Source organism: Dreissena polymorpha, chromosome 10 (genome assembly GCF_020536995.1).
Source record: "Dreissena polymorpha isolate Duluth1 chromosome 10, UMN_Dpol_1.0, whole genome shotgun sequence".
Lineage (NCBI taxonomy): Eukaryota > Metazoa > Mollusca > Bivalvia > Myida > Dreissenidae > Dreissena > Dreissena polymorpha.
Window position 1 is genome coordinate 14,228,435 of NC_068364.1, and position 16,280 is coordinate 14,244,714.

Genomic DNA, 16,280 nt, shown 5'->3' on the forward strand with positions numbered 1-16,280 from the left:
GACGGAACACCATTATAGAAATTTCGTAATCTGATATACAGCAAAAACTGATTTATTTTTTAATCGAATATAGACAAACAAGGGTTGTTTTTACGTTTTAAAATATAGCATTAGTATCATAGATGTCCTTATATTCCTATTTCGGAAAGGTTTTCACTCACCACCCCTCCCGAAACCGTACCGCATTCGACACCTCTCCCCACGTCCCCCTGAACAGAACTCTTCACAACTCTCCCCACATCATTCCTGCAAACACTCCTCCCCCACACCACACCCCACACCACACCTGACGACTCTCCCCACAAACCTCATCAAACCACACATCACACCCGTCTAATACAATGTCCCTAACCCCACCTTTTTCAACACCCACTCAACGCCCCTACCCACCGACAATCCACTACCCCTCCCCAAACCAAATGTCAGACCCATCCGCACACAAATCTCAACACCATTCACACACAACACCACACTCTACACCCCTCCCCACGATGTATTTACCCACCCCTCCCCTCTCTACATTTCCCCACCCCTCCACACACTACACTACCCTCCCCTCCCCCACAACATCCCGCATCCCAACACATACTACACTCCCCACCCCTACCCATACTATAATCCCCACCCCTACCCACACTCCACTCCCCACCCCTACCCACACTATAATCCCCACCCCTACCCACACTTCACTCCCCACCCCTACCCACACTTCACTCCCCACCCCTACACATACTACACTCCCCACCCCTACCCACTATAATCCCCACCCCTACCCACACTTCACTCCCCACCCCTACCCACACTACACTCCCCACCCCTACCCACACAATACTCCCACCCCTACCCACACTATAATACCCACCCCTACACGTACTAGACTCCCCACTCCTACCCACACTTCACTCCCACCCCTACACATACTACACTCCCCACCCCTACACATACTTCACTCCTCACCCCTACACATACTTCACTCCCCACCCCTACACATACTTCACTCCCCACCCCTACCCACACTATACCCACCCCTACACATACTACACTCCCCACCCCTACACATACTACACTCCCCACCCCTACACATACTACACTCCCCACCCCTACACATACTTCACTCCTCACCCCTACACATACTACACTCCTCACCCCTACACATACTATACTCCTCACCCCTACACATACTACACTCCCCACCCCTACACATACTTCACTCCTCACCCCTACACATACTTCACTCCTCACCCCTACCGACACTATACTCCCCACCCCTACACATACTACACTCCTCACCCCTACACATACTTCACTCCTCACCCCTACACATACTTCACTCCTCACCCCTACACACACTACACTCCTCACCCCTACACATACTTCACTCCCCACCCCTACACATACACTCCTCACCCCTACACACCTTCACTCCCCCCCTACACATACTTCACTCCTCACCCCTACACATACTACACTCCCCACCCCTACACATACTACACTCCCCACCCCTACACATACTTCACTCCCCCCCCCCCTACACATACTTCACTCTCACACCCCTACACATACTCCTCACCCCTACACACACTTCACCCCTCACCCCTACACATACTACACTCCCACCCCTACACATACTTCACTCCTCACCCCTACACATACTACACTCCCCACCCCTACACATACTTCACTCCTCCCCCCTACACATACTTCACTCCTCACCCCTACACATACTACACTCCTCACCCCTACACACACTACACTCCCACCCCTACCCATACTTCACTCCCACCCCTACACATACTTCACTCCTCACCCCTACACATACTACACTCCCCACCCCTACACGTACTACACTCCCCACCCCTACCCACACTACACTCCCACCCTACTACACTCCTCCACCCCTACCCATACTACACTCCTCACCCCTACACATACTACACTCCCCACCCCTACACATACTACACTCCCCACCCCATACCCATACTACACTCCCCACCCCATACCCATACTACACTCCTCACCCCTACACATACTCACTCCCCACCCCACACCCATCCCCACCCCTACACATACTCCCTCCCCACCCCTACACGTACTACACTCCCCACCCCTACCCGTACTTCACTCCCCTCACCCCTACCCACGTACTTACACACTCCCCCACCCCTACACATACTACACTCCTCACCCCTACACTACACTACACTCCCCACCCCTACACATACTACACTCCCCACCCCTACACATACTTCACTCCCCACCCCATACCCATACTTCACTCCTCACCCCTACACATACTACACTCCCCACCCCATACCCATACTTCACTCCTCACCCCTACACATACTCCACTCCCCACCCCTACCCACACTCCACTCCCCACCCCTACCCACACTTCACTCCCCACTCCATACCCACACTCCACTCCCCACTCCATACCCACACCCCACCCCCCACCCCTACCCACACTATACTCCCCACCCTACACATACTCCACTCCCCACCCCTACCCACACTCCACTCCCCACACTACCATACTCACTCCCCACCCCTACCCACTACTATCACCCCCCACCCCTACACATACTACACTCCCCACCCCTACCCACACTTCACTCCCCACCCCTACACATACTATACTCCCCACCCCTACACATACTACACTCCCCACCCCTACCCATACTTCACTCCCCACCCCTACACATACTCCACTCCCCACCCCTACCCACACTATACTCCCCCCTACACATACTACACTCCCCACCCCTCCCACACCCTCCCACTCCTACACATCCACACTCCCCACCCCTACACATACTACACTCCCCACCCCTACACATACTACACACTCCCCACCCCTACCCACACTACACTCCCCACCCCTACCCATACATACTCCCACCCCTACACATACTACACTCCCCACCCCTACCCACACTATACTCCCCCCCCCTACACATACTCCACTCCCCACCCCTACACACTACTACTCCCCACCCCTACACACACTCCACTCCCCACCCCTACCCACACTACTCCCCCCCCACATACTACACATCCTCCACTCCCCACCCCTACACATACTCCACTCCCCACCCCACTACCCACACTACTACTCCCACCCCTACCCCACCCCACACCCATACCCACACTCCCCCCCCTACACATACTACACTCCCCATCCTACCCACACTACTACTCCCCACCCCTACACATACTACCTCCCCACCCCTACACATACTCCACTCCCCACCCCTACACATACTCCACTCCCCACCCCTACCCACACTATACACTCCCCACCCCTACACATACTACACTCCCCACCCCTACACATACTCCACTCCCCACCCCTACACATACTACAATCCCCACCCCTACCATACTCCACTCCCCACCCCTACACATACTCCACTCCCCACCCCTACACACACTACACTCCCCACCCCTACACATACTACACTCCCCACCCCTATACCCATACTACACTCCCCACCCCTACACATACTATACTCCCCCCCTACACACACCCACTCCCACCCCTATACATACTCCACTCCTCACCCCTACACATACTACAATCCCCACCCTACCACACTACCACTCCCCACCCCTACACATACTACACTCCCCACCCTACCCATACTACACTCCCCACCCCTACACTACACACTCCCACCCCTACCCATACTACACTCCCACCCCTACACATACTACACTCCCCACCCCTACACATACTACACTCCCCACCCCTACACATACTACTACTCCACTCCCCACCCCTACACATACTACACTCCCCACCCCTACACATACTACAATCCCCCCCCTACACATACTACACTCCCCACCCCTACACACACTACACTCCCCCCCCCATACACATACTACACTCTCACCCACCCTACCCCACACTATACTCCCCACCCCTACACACTCTACACTCCCCACCCCTACACATACTACACTCCCCACCCCTACCCACACACACTCCCCCCCCCATACCCACACTTCACTCCCCACCCCTACCCACACTTCACTCCCCCCCACCCCATACCCACACTTCACTCCCCACCCCTACACATACTACACTCCCCACCCCTACCCACACTACTCCCACACCTACTACACTCCCCACCCCTACACATACTTCACTCCTCACCCCTACCCACACTTCACTCCCCACCCCATACCCACACTTCACTCCCCACCCCTACCCACACTTCACTCCCCACCCCATACCCACACTTCACTCCCCATCCCTACCTACACTACAAAACAACAACACTTTTTTACGCCAAGAGGTGAAGTTGGTGCACACAAGTCATGCGTTGCGCGGCTGAGTATAGGTATGTTACTCAAGGAGCGGGACTAGAAACAGGACAGCAACCTTACAAAGCTTGGTGGTCAATCCATGCAACACGGACACATGTACACGGTAAGAAATGTGATGTGCAAGGTAATGGGGATATTACTTAATAACAGATCTTATATAAAAATGCCTTCCTGCAGTGCATATAATGTTGTGTTTTGTTTCGGCGTAGGAGTATAGATACGTGTTATCAAATCACTCGTACTTCGCACTAGTGATTTAATTCCTACGCATCTATACTCCTTACTGTGGGTTATTCGACAACATACCATGATAGCAAAATATTATTTCTTAAATAATGATGTACCAAAATGGTATATTGCAACTGGCTTATGCTGATGAGATTTAATTTGTGACATCGAAGGAAAGTCTCTCATTTTAAAGTACAAGCTTGCTTTGATGACTCACGAAAACGTGCTGAATTAATTTGAGTTGTCGTGCATTGAAGTCTCGTAATATATTTTCGTCTGCTTTGTCAAAAGCTAAAATCGCACAATTTCGTCTTTCAACAACGTCATATTGATTCGTCGAATTTTGTTACAACGTGGGTAAACAAGTTATCTTCACTGACATCACATAGTATACTCTCCGTTCACGTATTTTAAGTTAAACATTATGGAACCACATTTACGTCTTGTACAACGCTGACTTACATTTAAACTCTATCACTGTTACGAAACACAGTGACACCACATTTAATATACAAGTACACGTGAGCAGATCTGAACAGTGTGACTTCAACGCCAAACAACATCACGTTTACAGGGCGAGTCAATCCATCGTAAAAAATGTAGATTTGCTATCGGCAAGCGTCTACTTATTATGCACACGAATGATAAATAAATGAAACAGTCCCTTTATATTGATAAGATGAAAGCCTTGCTAAGAATTACACAAAATCACCTGACAATGTTACATCTTAGCCTATTTGAGCTAAATTAATCATGAAAGGTAGAGCTTTATAGATATACCCTGTCATTAAAAACAACAATGCGCACGCATTTTTAACCAAGGCGTTGTAGATAAATTATAAAGCAGAGAATAAATTTATATAATTATGAATATAAAAGCAGATTTAATCCAAGCAGTGCACATTTCTCAGTTCATTCAGACAATCCAAAGACTGTCGTGAGGGTAAAGCGGACAGGCCTAGTGTTAGGAAAAGCTTCACTCAGCTACTAACATCCACGATAAGGGGTGTAACTTACCACAGAGTATAGAACCTGTCCATTCAAACCAAAAATATAGTTCAATTTATTAATGTTTGCTATTGCATGTTACTATGTAAATGTGTCATGACAGGTATTTAAAACGCTGGATTAAGTGACCGTCGTAATAATATCTTGACTCATAGTAAAGTGCAATATTGCCATTATTGTATGAGGAAATACATCGCCCGGTTTGTACACGAGGTTCAAGATATCGATCTCCCGTTCACCTTGATCAGTGCACTACGTGATGAACACTGACAGACAATTACTGTTTGCAGAGTTGAGCTGCAGTTTGACAGGATATTTACTGGTAATCTGACATATATTTCATTATTGTACCTACACACACGTGTCTGTTTGCATCTTGTACTCTCTCATTCCTGGAGAAAAACTTATGTCTGTAAGTTCGCAATTACACGTTAATCTGACATGCTCATGCTACCGGATAAATAAAAAACTACCAGAACTAATGAACTTAAATTCATTCATCGGTGACGCTAATTCAGCAACACCCTTGGTGAGCCCGTGATGCAATAAGTGTGTACGTGTAAAACTGAGTACCAGCGAAACTAGTTATGCCGGTGAGTTTCCGGTGAATATATGTTTATCCGGCTCAAAGGCATTTCGGAATATGCATTCACGGAATGAAATACACAGGTGCATAAGGACGGAATCAAGTCAAGGTGCGGACAACTTGACATTAAACGTTCCCTATCGGTAGGACTTACGTGTTGTCGCGGAGAAGTCAATGGTTGTCAAGGGTGTTCGGTCCGAGTATTTGTCTTTGCCACTCCTCTTCTTCTTAGGCCGCTTAGGTCGCCTTGGCAACCGCACCCCGATCACCATGCGGTGATTACTGAGTGCTGGAAGAGACAAACTATCGAAATATATTGCATACGATCACTGGAGCTAATTTCTAATAAGAACCCTAATAATACATTGATTTCTTAAAATAATTAAATTCAATAATTTAATTGACAGGGTTCTCTAACAGGAAATTATTCGTTAACGGCCTTACATCAAAAAAGCATTCCTTTAAGTTCCCCGCAACAGTAAGACCAACGCCCACAACAGACCGCCTCGTACCACCATTTGGCTACAACCCGCTCCCCCCCGCCCCCTAACACCACCACCTTGCTACACCGCTGACCTCGCGTATCGACCCGCGGTCTCTCGCCCCCACTCGGGCCCAACTACCTTGCCACACCTACCATGATCATCCAGGTCGCCGTCGCTGACCTCGCGTGTCACCCCGCGGTCTCTCAGCCCGCCTTCCTCCATGTCTCTGTGATCGTCTGCCATGGCTGTTTCGATCAGACGTCAATAGTCGCGCGTGTCGGGAGTGTGATTGGTGGTTCTTCTGCTCTTGAGTCTCGAATTGTCTACGTCTATTACCGTGAACTCTCTGATTCTTAAGAAAAAAAGAGTAAAAAACCCATTTTTTAAAACTTATTTATTTTAGCTTGATTGCATCGGAAGCCGATGGCTTATTGAAACGCTATCGAGTCCGATTCTTGGTTAGAACCAGTGCATGGTGTCTATGAGGGAGATCTTAAGAAAACTTCTACTATACGGATCTAACATGTGACCTCCAAGTCGCTAAGCGAACACCATATCCAATACGCCACGGCGAACTTATCATAATTTTTACCGAAAATGTGGGTTTAAATTATGAGTCTAGTTTTTTATCTGCAAAAAAATATTCTGCCTTTAACTAATTTTTATCCTCCGTGTCGATTCCGTTAATTTCACTTCCAGATTAAAGTGTAATATTTTAATTCCATATACAACAATACTATTTTCAGCACTTGGTTGTTTAAAAGTCGAGTATGATTAAAATTTTTAATCCATATAAAGGATCACCAATTAAGTAAACTTCGTAATGGGACTGAAAATGTCGAGCCAGGAGACACCGGAGCCGTCCGCGTACAGTACACAGTCCGACCTCTCGCGACAAACATCGAGACGAACTAACATACAACACTCAGCGTTCCTTAAAGTAGTCCGCCTGACAAATTACGACGCGGCGATTATGAATCAAGCACAGAGATAAAACCAGCCAACCGCGGTCTAATTTTTTTTCGACAGCATTTATCACAGTCTACTTTATTTCCGTATAAACGTGTTTTCATGGAAGACATGTCGTATATTCTACATTCATACTTTATATCCGTATAAACGTGTTTTCATGTCGTATATTCTACATTCATTGAGAATTGGTAAGCGTTTATGAGCAGATCAATAAATTGACATTTCAAACTGCGTTTACCGAGTTAAAATTTACAACCTTTATTTTCTTAACTCGGCGTGCAATAAATGTTAAGGTCTAAGTTCGCTATTGATATACCTGATGTGAAAGCATTTGAACGAGTGTGGCGATCTACAGTTAGACCGATTCGAACGTTTAAATGCATTGTTTACTAACATATTAATCATGATCTATAACCGTTCCGTTATATATACATGTATAACGGAACGGATATAGTTTATATAGGTATAGTTTATGACTAATATGTTATATATTATATATCAGAAAGAAAGAAATTATTTGTCAATCTCAAAACATGATGATGAAATTCTTATAACAGCGACGACGACGATGATAAAGGAAGAAGAAGACGAAGAATGAGATGATGGTGATGATGATTATGATGGTGATGATGGTGGTGGTGGTGGTGATGATGATGATGATAATGAAGAAGAAGAAGAAGAAGATGAAGATGATGATGATTAAAACCTATTATTCTGATAATACAGCCACTCTATACAGAACAGTTGTGCGACTATAAAGCTGGGCATTGCCCTTTTAAACCACTAAATTGTGGGCTCGATGTTATGGTCAGAGTCGCGAGAAGTGTGCCTGGCCGCTCTCGGGTCAAAAAGTCTGCCTTATAATTAATTGCCACACACTTAATGCGTAACGTTATACTGAAGTTGAAACAAAAAAACACGTTTAGCATAATGATACATATTGATAATATGCGATACATAGAGAATACTAGGTAAGAATGTATAAGATTATATTATCATGCTCGGCTTAGAAAATCTGACCAATTAAAAATAATCTACATATATGAATCACGTCAATCATCGCGTGTTTTCTTTAGTGTGAACAGGACAAGCCATGCTCTTTGACTGTTGACTGATTTAACAAATTCCTTTTCACGGGCATTATATAGTGGGGGAGGATAATGCTGATTATGGATTAGTGAAGTTAATAAAAAATCACAACAGTGTACTGACCTTGTTATTGTTGTATACCATAATAGGTTTAAATGTGACTATTATCGATGTTATTATACATTCGCAACACGTTTAGTCGGACTTTTTTGTTATGTATATACGCGACATTTTAAATGCAATAGTTTGATTGGCTCTGGGAAACAAACTCATTATACCATGACCGTAAAGTAAAGACTTCAGATTAATGTAAAATGCTCTAATAATGAATGTGCGGACACCGGAAAGTTGCGTTCAGAGTAGAGATTATTTAATGAAATTGCTTATTTTAGAGGTCCAAATCGACTCTGGTTTTCAACCCAAGTTATTGGAAGGAAGAAATACATAATCTTTCACATACATAATCGGTTGAAACAAAAAAGTAATTCTAGATGGCCATCCGCCCAACTAATGTAAGACAGGAAACCAATTGTCCGATTGCTAGTTTATACCGGAAATGACATTGAATATACATATATATTTGCAAAATCTGAATATTAAACATCGAGGGACGGAAATTATGTTATGCTAATGAGAATACATGTGGTTTGACTTGAATAACTTATTATACACATAACATCGAGTCTTATATAATGCGCATATGTCCACAATACCGCAATGCCAGACGCGCCTTCCAAACGGAGCAGCTAGTCTGACCACCCATCTTCCTCACAAGACACTTCGCTATTGACCACAGCGCAGTCTCAAGTTTAACCACAACATAAGATGCGTTCTCTGCAGACAACTATCATGTGTCCAGTTTGACCTTCACATTGGATACGTTCTCTACTGACCACTATCAAGTGTCCACTTTGACCTTCACATTGGATACGTTCTCTACTGACCACTTATAAGTGTCCACTTTGACCTTCACATTGGATACGTTCTCTACTGACCACTATCAAGTGTCAAGTTTGACCTCCACATTAGAACCGTTCTCTACTGACCACTATCAAGTGGTCAGTTTGACCTTCACATTGGATACGTCCTCTTCTGACCACTATCAAGTGTCCACTTTGACCTTCACATTGGATACGTTCTCTACTGACCACTATCAAGTGTCCAGTTTGACTTCCACATTGGATACGTTCTCTACTGACCACTTATAAGTGTCCACTTTGACCTTCACATTGGATACGTTCTCTACTGACCATTATCAAGTGTCAAGTTTGACCTCCACATTGGATACGTTCTCTACTGACATCTATCAAGTGTCCAGTTTGACCTCCACTATAGATGCGTTCTCTACTGATCACTATAAAGTGTCCGCTTTGACCTCCACATTGGATACATTCTCTACTGACCACTATCAAGTATTCCGTGTGACCTCCACATTGGATACGTTCTCTTCTGACCACTATCTAGTATTCCGTGTGACCTCCACATTGGATACGTTCTCTACTGACCACTTTCAAGTGTCCAGAGTGATATCCACATTGGATACGTTCTCTACTGACCACTATCAAGTATTCAGTGTGACCTCCACATTAGATACGTTCTCTACTGACCACTATCAAGTGTCCAGTGTGATATCCACATTAGATACGTTCTCTATTGACCACTATTAAGTATCCAGTGTGATATTGACATTGGATACGTTCTCTACTGACCACTATCAAGTGTCCAGTGTGATCTCCACATTTGATACGTTCTCTACTGACCACTATCAGGTATCCAGTGTGACATCCACATTGGATACGTTGTCTACTGACCACTAGCAAGTGTCCAGTTAAACCTAGCACATTCGTTAAATTGATATCCCTGCCGAATACAGCTTGCAAATAAATGGGTACAGAAATTAAAGATAAGGTTAAGCTGGGTTCCCACTGCCGATCAGATCAACTCGATCAAGCCCGACCAAGCGGTCGGGTATTGGTCTGGTTCGGTCGGCATGAGTGGTCGAGGGCGGTCGGGTAGGTCGGCATTGGTCGGGCTTCCTACTCGCTACCCGAGTAGCGGTCGAGAAGGAAATGAATCGAGGAGCGCTCGGGAAGTGGTCGTATTAGTCGAGTAGAAGATCGAGTTGATCGTGAAGCAATCGTGTGGAGATCGGATTGACATCTTTTACACGATTTTTACCCGATCCGCTCGACTTCTACCCGAGTTATTTTAGATCGCAATACGATCCACTCGACCTCTATTCGATTTGATGTACAGATTTACTAGACTGCTACCCGCCGGCTTGTACTGTAGTACGACCATCACGATCTGGTCGTGTGAAGATCTGGGGGCGATCGAGCTGAGGTCCACTTGGTCGAGCTGAGATCGTATAGGGCTCGCGTATAGGTCGAGATGATCGAGCGGTTTCGGATAGATGGTTGAGTTGACGTCGTGAATGAATCGTGTGGGGGTCGTGTGTTGTAGACAAGAGGTCGAGAACAAGTCGTGTTTACCCTTTTTAGTTGAGCCTGGTCGGGTTTGGACGGGAAATTTCGGTGATCGGGATGATCGAGTTGATCGGATCGGCAGTGGGAACCCACCTTAAGTTAAGGGTAGTGCCAATTATTTAAAATGTACTGAAAATTTGTAAGAAAAAGCATTTTTTTTGCTTGCTGGGATCTGTTATGAAAAAAAAACTCATTGAAAAGCAGAAAAGACAATGTTATTATATATGTTCTTGAAAATGTTTGTTTAAAGGTGCATGCCGCTCTTCTATTGTAGGAAAAAACTTGAAAGTTTATTTCTCAAAACAGTCGCTGGGAAATTGGAAAAAAGAACAACAACAACTGGGTGTGATTGGATACAACTTCTTTCATTGGTTGTTTGACTTGTTCTCCAACTCGTCAGATATATCTTCAACAAACATTTAAAACTCAATACTTTTCCGATTGTCACACGTTGGCTTCCATCAACTTTAAGAGAGTAAAACCCAACGCTACGAAACACATTTGGTTTTACAAAGTTTGGCTCAGTGGCAATTGTCTAAAAAAGTGATACTACGCGTACAGCTCAGTGTCAGTCGCCACGTGTCGCCTTAATACACAACTACAGACATCATATACATCATGTAGTACATAAGTGAAGCATAAGTGAACGTCTCAGAGACGGTCGCCACTTGTAGGAGTACTGGACGTTTGTCTCAAAGAATGAGAACTTAGAGTGGAACTTAAAACGTTGTTCATACAAGAGGTATCTTACAATTACATGGGAGGTATGAAATACATTAACTATTCGTGGAGTTCATTCAACTAACTGTACGCTCATAACTGTGTATGCATAAGAAATAAACGACTATCTTGCGGGGGGGAGTGAGAGGCTTATACCATTTGAGGATTTTTTTTGTATTTCGAATAAATTTCTTCAATCATTAATCAAGTTATCGTCTAAAAACATTAACTTTCGATTGTCAAGCAATACGATCTTTAGGCGGCTAAGCTATTTACCTCATCGTAGGAATGTTCTGATTGGCTGAATCGATTCGGGGCAATAAACTTTAGAAAATTGTGTCATGAAATAGGAATTTAAAAAACACTAACTAAAGATTGGCATATCTGTTGATGAACAATTTAGTCTTAATGAAACAAACGCACTAATGATGTAATACAAAATTAGTGTACATCGCTTGACAATATAAGAAAACACATTTGAAATAATAACCCATTTGTCATCGCTTTCCTTTTGTAACACTTCGATATCCGTTCCCCATGACCACATGTCTTAAACACAGCTACATCATAAAATAGAGTAGTAGAACACTAGGATACGGTTACGTTATTATACATAAATGAATAACTACCCGGCATAGGGGGGGGGGGGGCGATTTCATATAAATACAATACATCAAATATAAAAGACGCCAACTTAGTTATAGAGGGAGCAAGGTCGTTCATTAAATATCACAGACATCCAAAAAAGGATAGCAATGATAAAAACAAACCAACTCGTCTATTTTTCTTTTATAATTGTTAATAAATCGATATAGTTGTATCATTCAAAATGGTTTAAAACTGACATCAGGTCGACTCATTATACCCATTATTTAAAAGTAGCAAACATATACACTTATTACTTTCCAATACCATTGCATCTTTAATGATAAGGTTTGAGTGATAGAGCAGCTTCACACTCAACTCTCGACAATACAGTTTGTGTGTGCCTCTTAACATTTAGAAGATTGTCAGTGCCAGAGCGCTTGTACTTAAAGGCTGTGTTCTCTTATTTAGTTATTACTTCATTGTACGTTATAAAATATTGCATTCTGTGCATGTGGTGTCACGTGCATACCCATAAACGCTTTTAATACACACTTGGGACATCGCCCTTCATTGAGCGAATGCGTTTGTGCCCCTATCGCAGATGTTTTTGCAAGACCATTATTTTACTTAAATTGATCATCCGTAATTAATGAACACGTATTTGTTCGTGTTTTTATTTTTGTTGTATCATAATTTTAAACTTTATCACGAACATGCAATAAAGACATGTTTCGGAAATGAAAAGAACATCATTGAAGCAATTTAAGTTTATATAAGGCTCCGCTTTTTTCTTGATGAGAATTTGTATCGTAATTTAAGATTTTCCTTAGAAATCATTCGGAACACAAACAAAGTTTAGTTCAGACTATGGTCTCTTTTACTTGTAAAATGCTAATCAACTGATAATTTTGAATTAAAACTTACATTTTAAAATTTGAGTCATAGGCAAAAGATGATGTACTTTTCAATAAAAAAAAGTCGGTCATCTTACACAGTTTTGCTAATGAATAGCTCCGGTACTTGTTCATTTAAAAACACAAAATCAATTTCCGGTTAGAGATTGGTCAATTAGCTTAAGAGCGATACATAAAAGATTATAAAAAAACACTTAAGTTTTAGACTTAACAGATACATACTTTCAATAAATAAAAGTTTGCCTCTACCTGAAATCTAACAGAGTTTCGCTAATTAATATTTCCGAACCAGTTTTAGTTTACATCAAAAACTGCATGTCGTCTATAGACTTTTATATAAACTTTAAAGGGGCCTTTTCACAGATTGTGGCATTTAGTGAAGTTTGTCATTTAATGCTTTATATTGATACATGTAAACATTGGATCTTAAAAGCTCGAGTAAAAATCAAGAATATAACGAAAAAAAAAGTAACCCTTAACAGGGCTCGAACCACTGACACCTGGAGTAAAAATCTACCATTTAGACCACTCGGCCATCCGTACTCATCGAATTATGGATGTATTTTATACTTTCTATAGGCAATCCTCGTAGTTTCACAAAATATAAAGACAACAACATAACTCTCCAAATTATTCAACCGTTTCGCATTGCAACGCTTTATAATTTGCAGGTTTTTAAATCCTCAAAAGATGCATATACTGGATATTTTACAGTATGGTAAACGTTCAGTATTACTGTTTCCACGCAAATATCATAACTTAAACTAAAATTTGCGAATCTGAAACAACTTTTTTGAAATCTTGTCAATTTACCAAAACGTGAAAAGGCCCCTTTAAAATGACACTTAAAAAGGCAAATATTAATAACTTGTATCTAACAATATTTCTTACTGAGTATCTTCTGAACTATATAATTACGGCATTCAGACATAAATAATACAGGTTTAAACAAAGGCAGATATCTACTTTGCAATACAATTATAAATTAACCTTTATAATTATCCTTGATTACGTACATTCCATAAAGAGTAAACAATAAGGCAAAGACATTAATGAAAGGTTTGTTTTAAACAAGCTAACTGGGCCTTAAACATTACGTATTATCACTGAATGTTCTTGCAGAAACACATTTGTTATAAATCTATCGTGTATATTTCTTTTAACTTCTATTGATTAACGATGTGATACATATCGAAACTTTTTTTCATGGTTCACTTTTTTTCAATCCTACTGTGCGAATTCATAGACTACTGTTTATTGGAAAGAAGCGGGTGTACACTCGCAGGGTGCAGGATCAACGAGGTCGCATGGGTTTACGCACGGGCTGGACATAATGAAAACACACCGTTAAGAACTTTATTTTTGCAAATATCTCAAGTTATAGAAATATGTTTGCAAAATCTTTAGTGCATTAAAAGACAGTTTTTCTTGCAGTTTCACGTTGCATGCAGCAAAGCCGTGTATATGAATTCATTACACATTTCAAAAACACAGCCAGGCTTATTAAATAAAGTAATTCCAATGTTCTTCACAGTGCCATAAGCCGCATTAAAACTGTCTGTTAAGCACTAGTTGCAGAAATTTTATTTGAAAAAATAACACCACTAACCGGTGGGTTTACATCCATTGACATCCATTTGAGAACCCCATAAAGTCACGTGATCCTGCGGCCTGTATGAACAGAATACGTTGTAATCAGTGCAGTAATGCTAGTGGGTCACGTGATAGCCAATATGTCGGCGGTCAAATTTCCATTATGGGATTGTCTAGTATATCAAGCATCATATACGAAGCGCAACATACACATTTACTTCAAGTTCACCACGAGTTGTTTTTTTCACCAAAAATATGCATCTTGTTTAGCAAACAATTTTATTTACTTTTAAAGTGATATTATGGGCATTTTTCACTGTTGAATTGAGCTGAAAAGAATTAACAGGTCAAAAGAGTTAGTTAAAATGTGGTTACTGACCAATTATCTGCAAACATCTTGCTACCAGTTGTTTATTAAAATATATTTTATATACGATATTTTACATGACTCACCCAGTCCTCTAAGCCGAAATGATCCGTAAAACAAAATTGTGTCTTTGTGTCGTATGAACGAATCTGCACTAAAACTAAATTTAGGTTCACATCGTACATGCATGATCAGTTGTCGAACGAAAGTACGATTGGTATTTAAATGCAATATAAAAAAAATCCGGGATATTATTTTAGTATGTTGATGCTGCATTAACAAATATAAGTGTATATAGAGTGAAAACACCAAAAATTAACAACGGTTGAGATAGACACCTATAAACTGCTAGATGCCAATAATATCACTTTAAGCAAAATCTGTTCTTCCCAGTGTGTTGTTAAACGCCACGGTGCGTGTATGATATACTCTGTGTTGTCAAGATGCGTCAGACTCAGACATTGTATCAATAAGGTGCTCAAGATCAGAAGAAATAAATAAAACTACCGGTGATAATGCTTTTAAAACTATCAAACTGACATTGACATTTGAAACTTAAAAACTATAAGTATAATAATGGATACATGAATAAAACCACTGGCGACGTCTTTCGATCCTCAAAGTGTAGCTTTCTTAAACGATAGGAATACTTCAACCAAAATAATCGTACATGCGCATTTGATTATGCCTAACTATCACAGCGCTTAAAATTAGCGTAATTATAAATATAAATTGATGCCGGTGAAATTCCTCGTCTTAGCTGATATTTCATGAACCTACACATTTAGTAAAAGACTCGGTCTAATAATGCAACGTCATTCTTCCTTTAATATGCCTACCTCTATTTTCGTAATTTGGAATTAATCGATCTTAAAGTAATTATTGTGAATGCTCGTGTTTTTGTTAATTGCT

At 42.1% G+C, this 16,280-nt stretch overlaps 1 protein-coding gene across 2 annotated transcripts in view; it reads right to left on the bottom strand.

Moving 5' to 3' along the window:
* Positions 1 to 16,280, bottom strand: part of LOC127847375 (electrogenic sodium bicarbonate cotransporter 1-like) — an 80,805-nt gene that overhangs the window by 24,675 nt on the left and 39,850 nt on the right. Inside the window, exons 1-3 of one of the 2 annotated variants that reach the window (XM_052379242.1) lie at positions 7,444 to 7,599; positions 6,792 to 6,991; positions 6,309 to 6,443 (exon numbers count right to left, since the gene is read on the bottom strand). In XM_052379242.1, the coding sequence (XP_052235202.1) occupies positions 6,309 to 6,443; positions 6,792 to 6,882 (226 nt within the window). In that variant the 5' untranslated portion in view covers positions 6,883 to 6,991; positions 7,444 to 7,599. Of the gene's footprint in view, positions 1 to 6,308; positions 6,444 to 6,791; positions 6,992 to 7,443; positions 7,600 to 16,280 lie in introns of those variants that run through there. The other variant, XM_052379243.1, reaches the window with a different exon arrangement.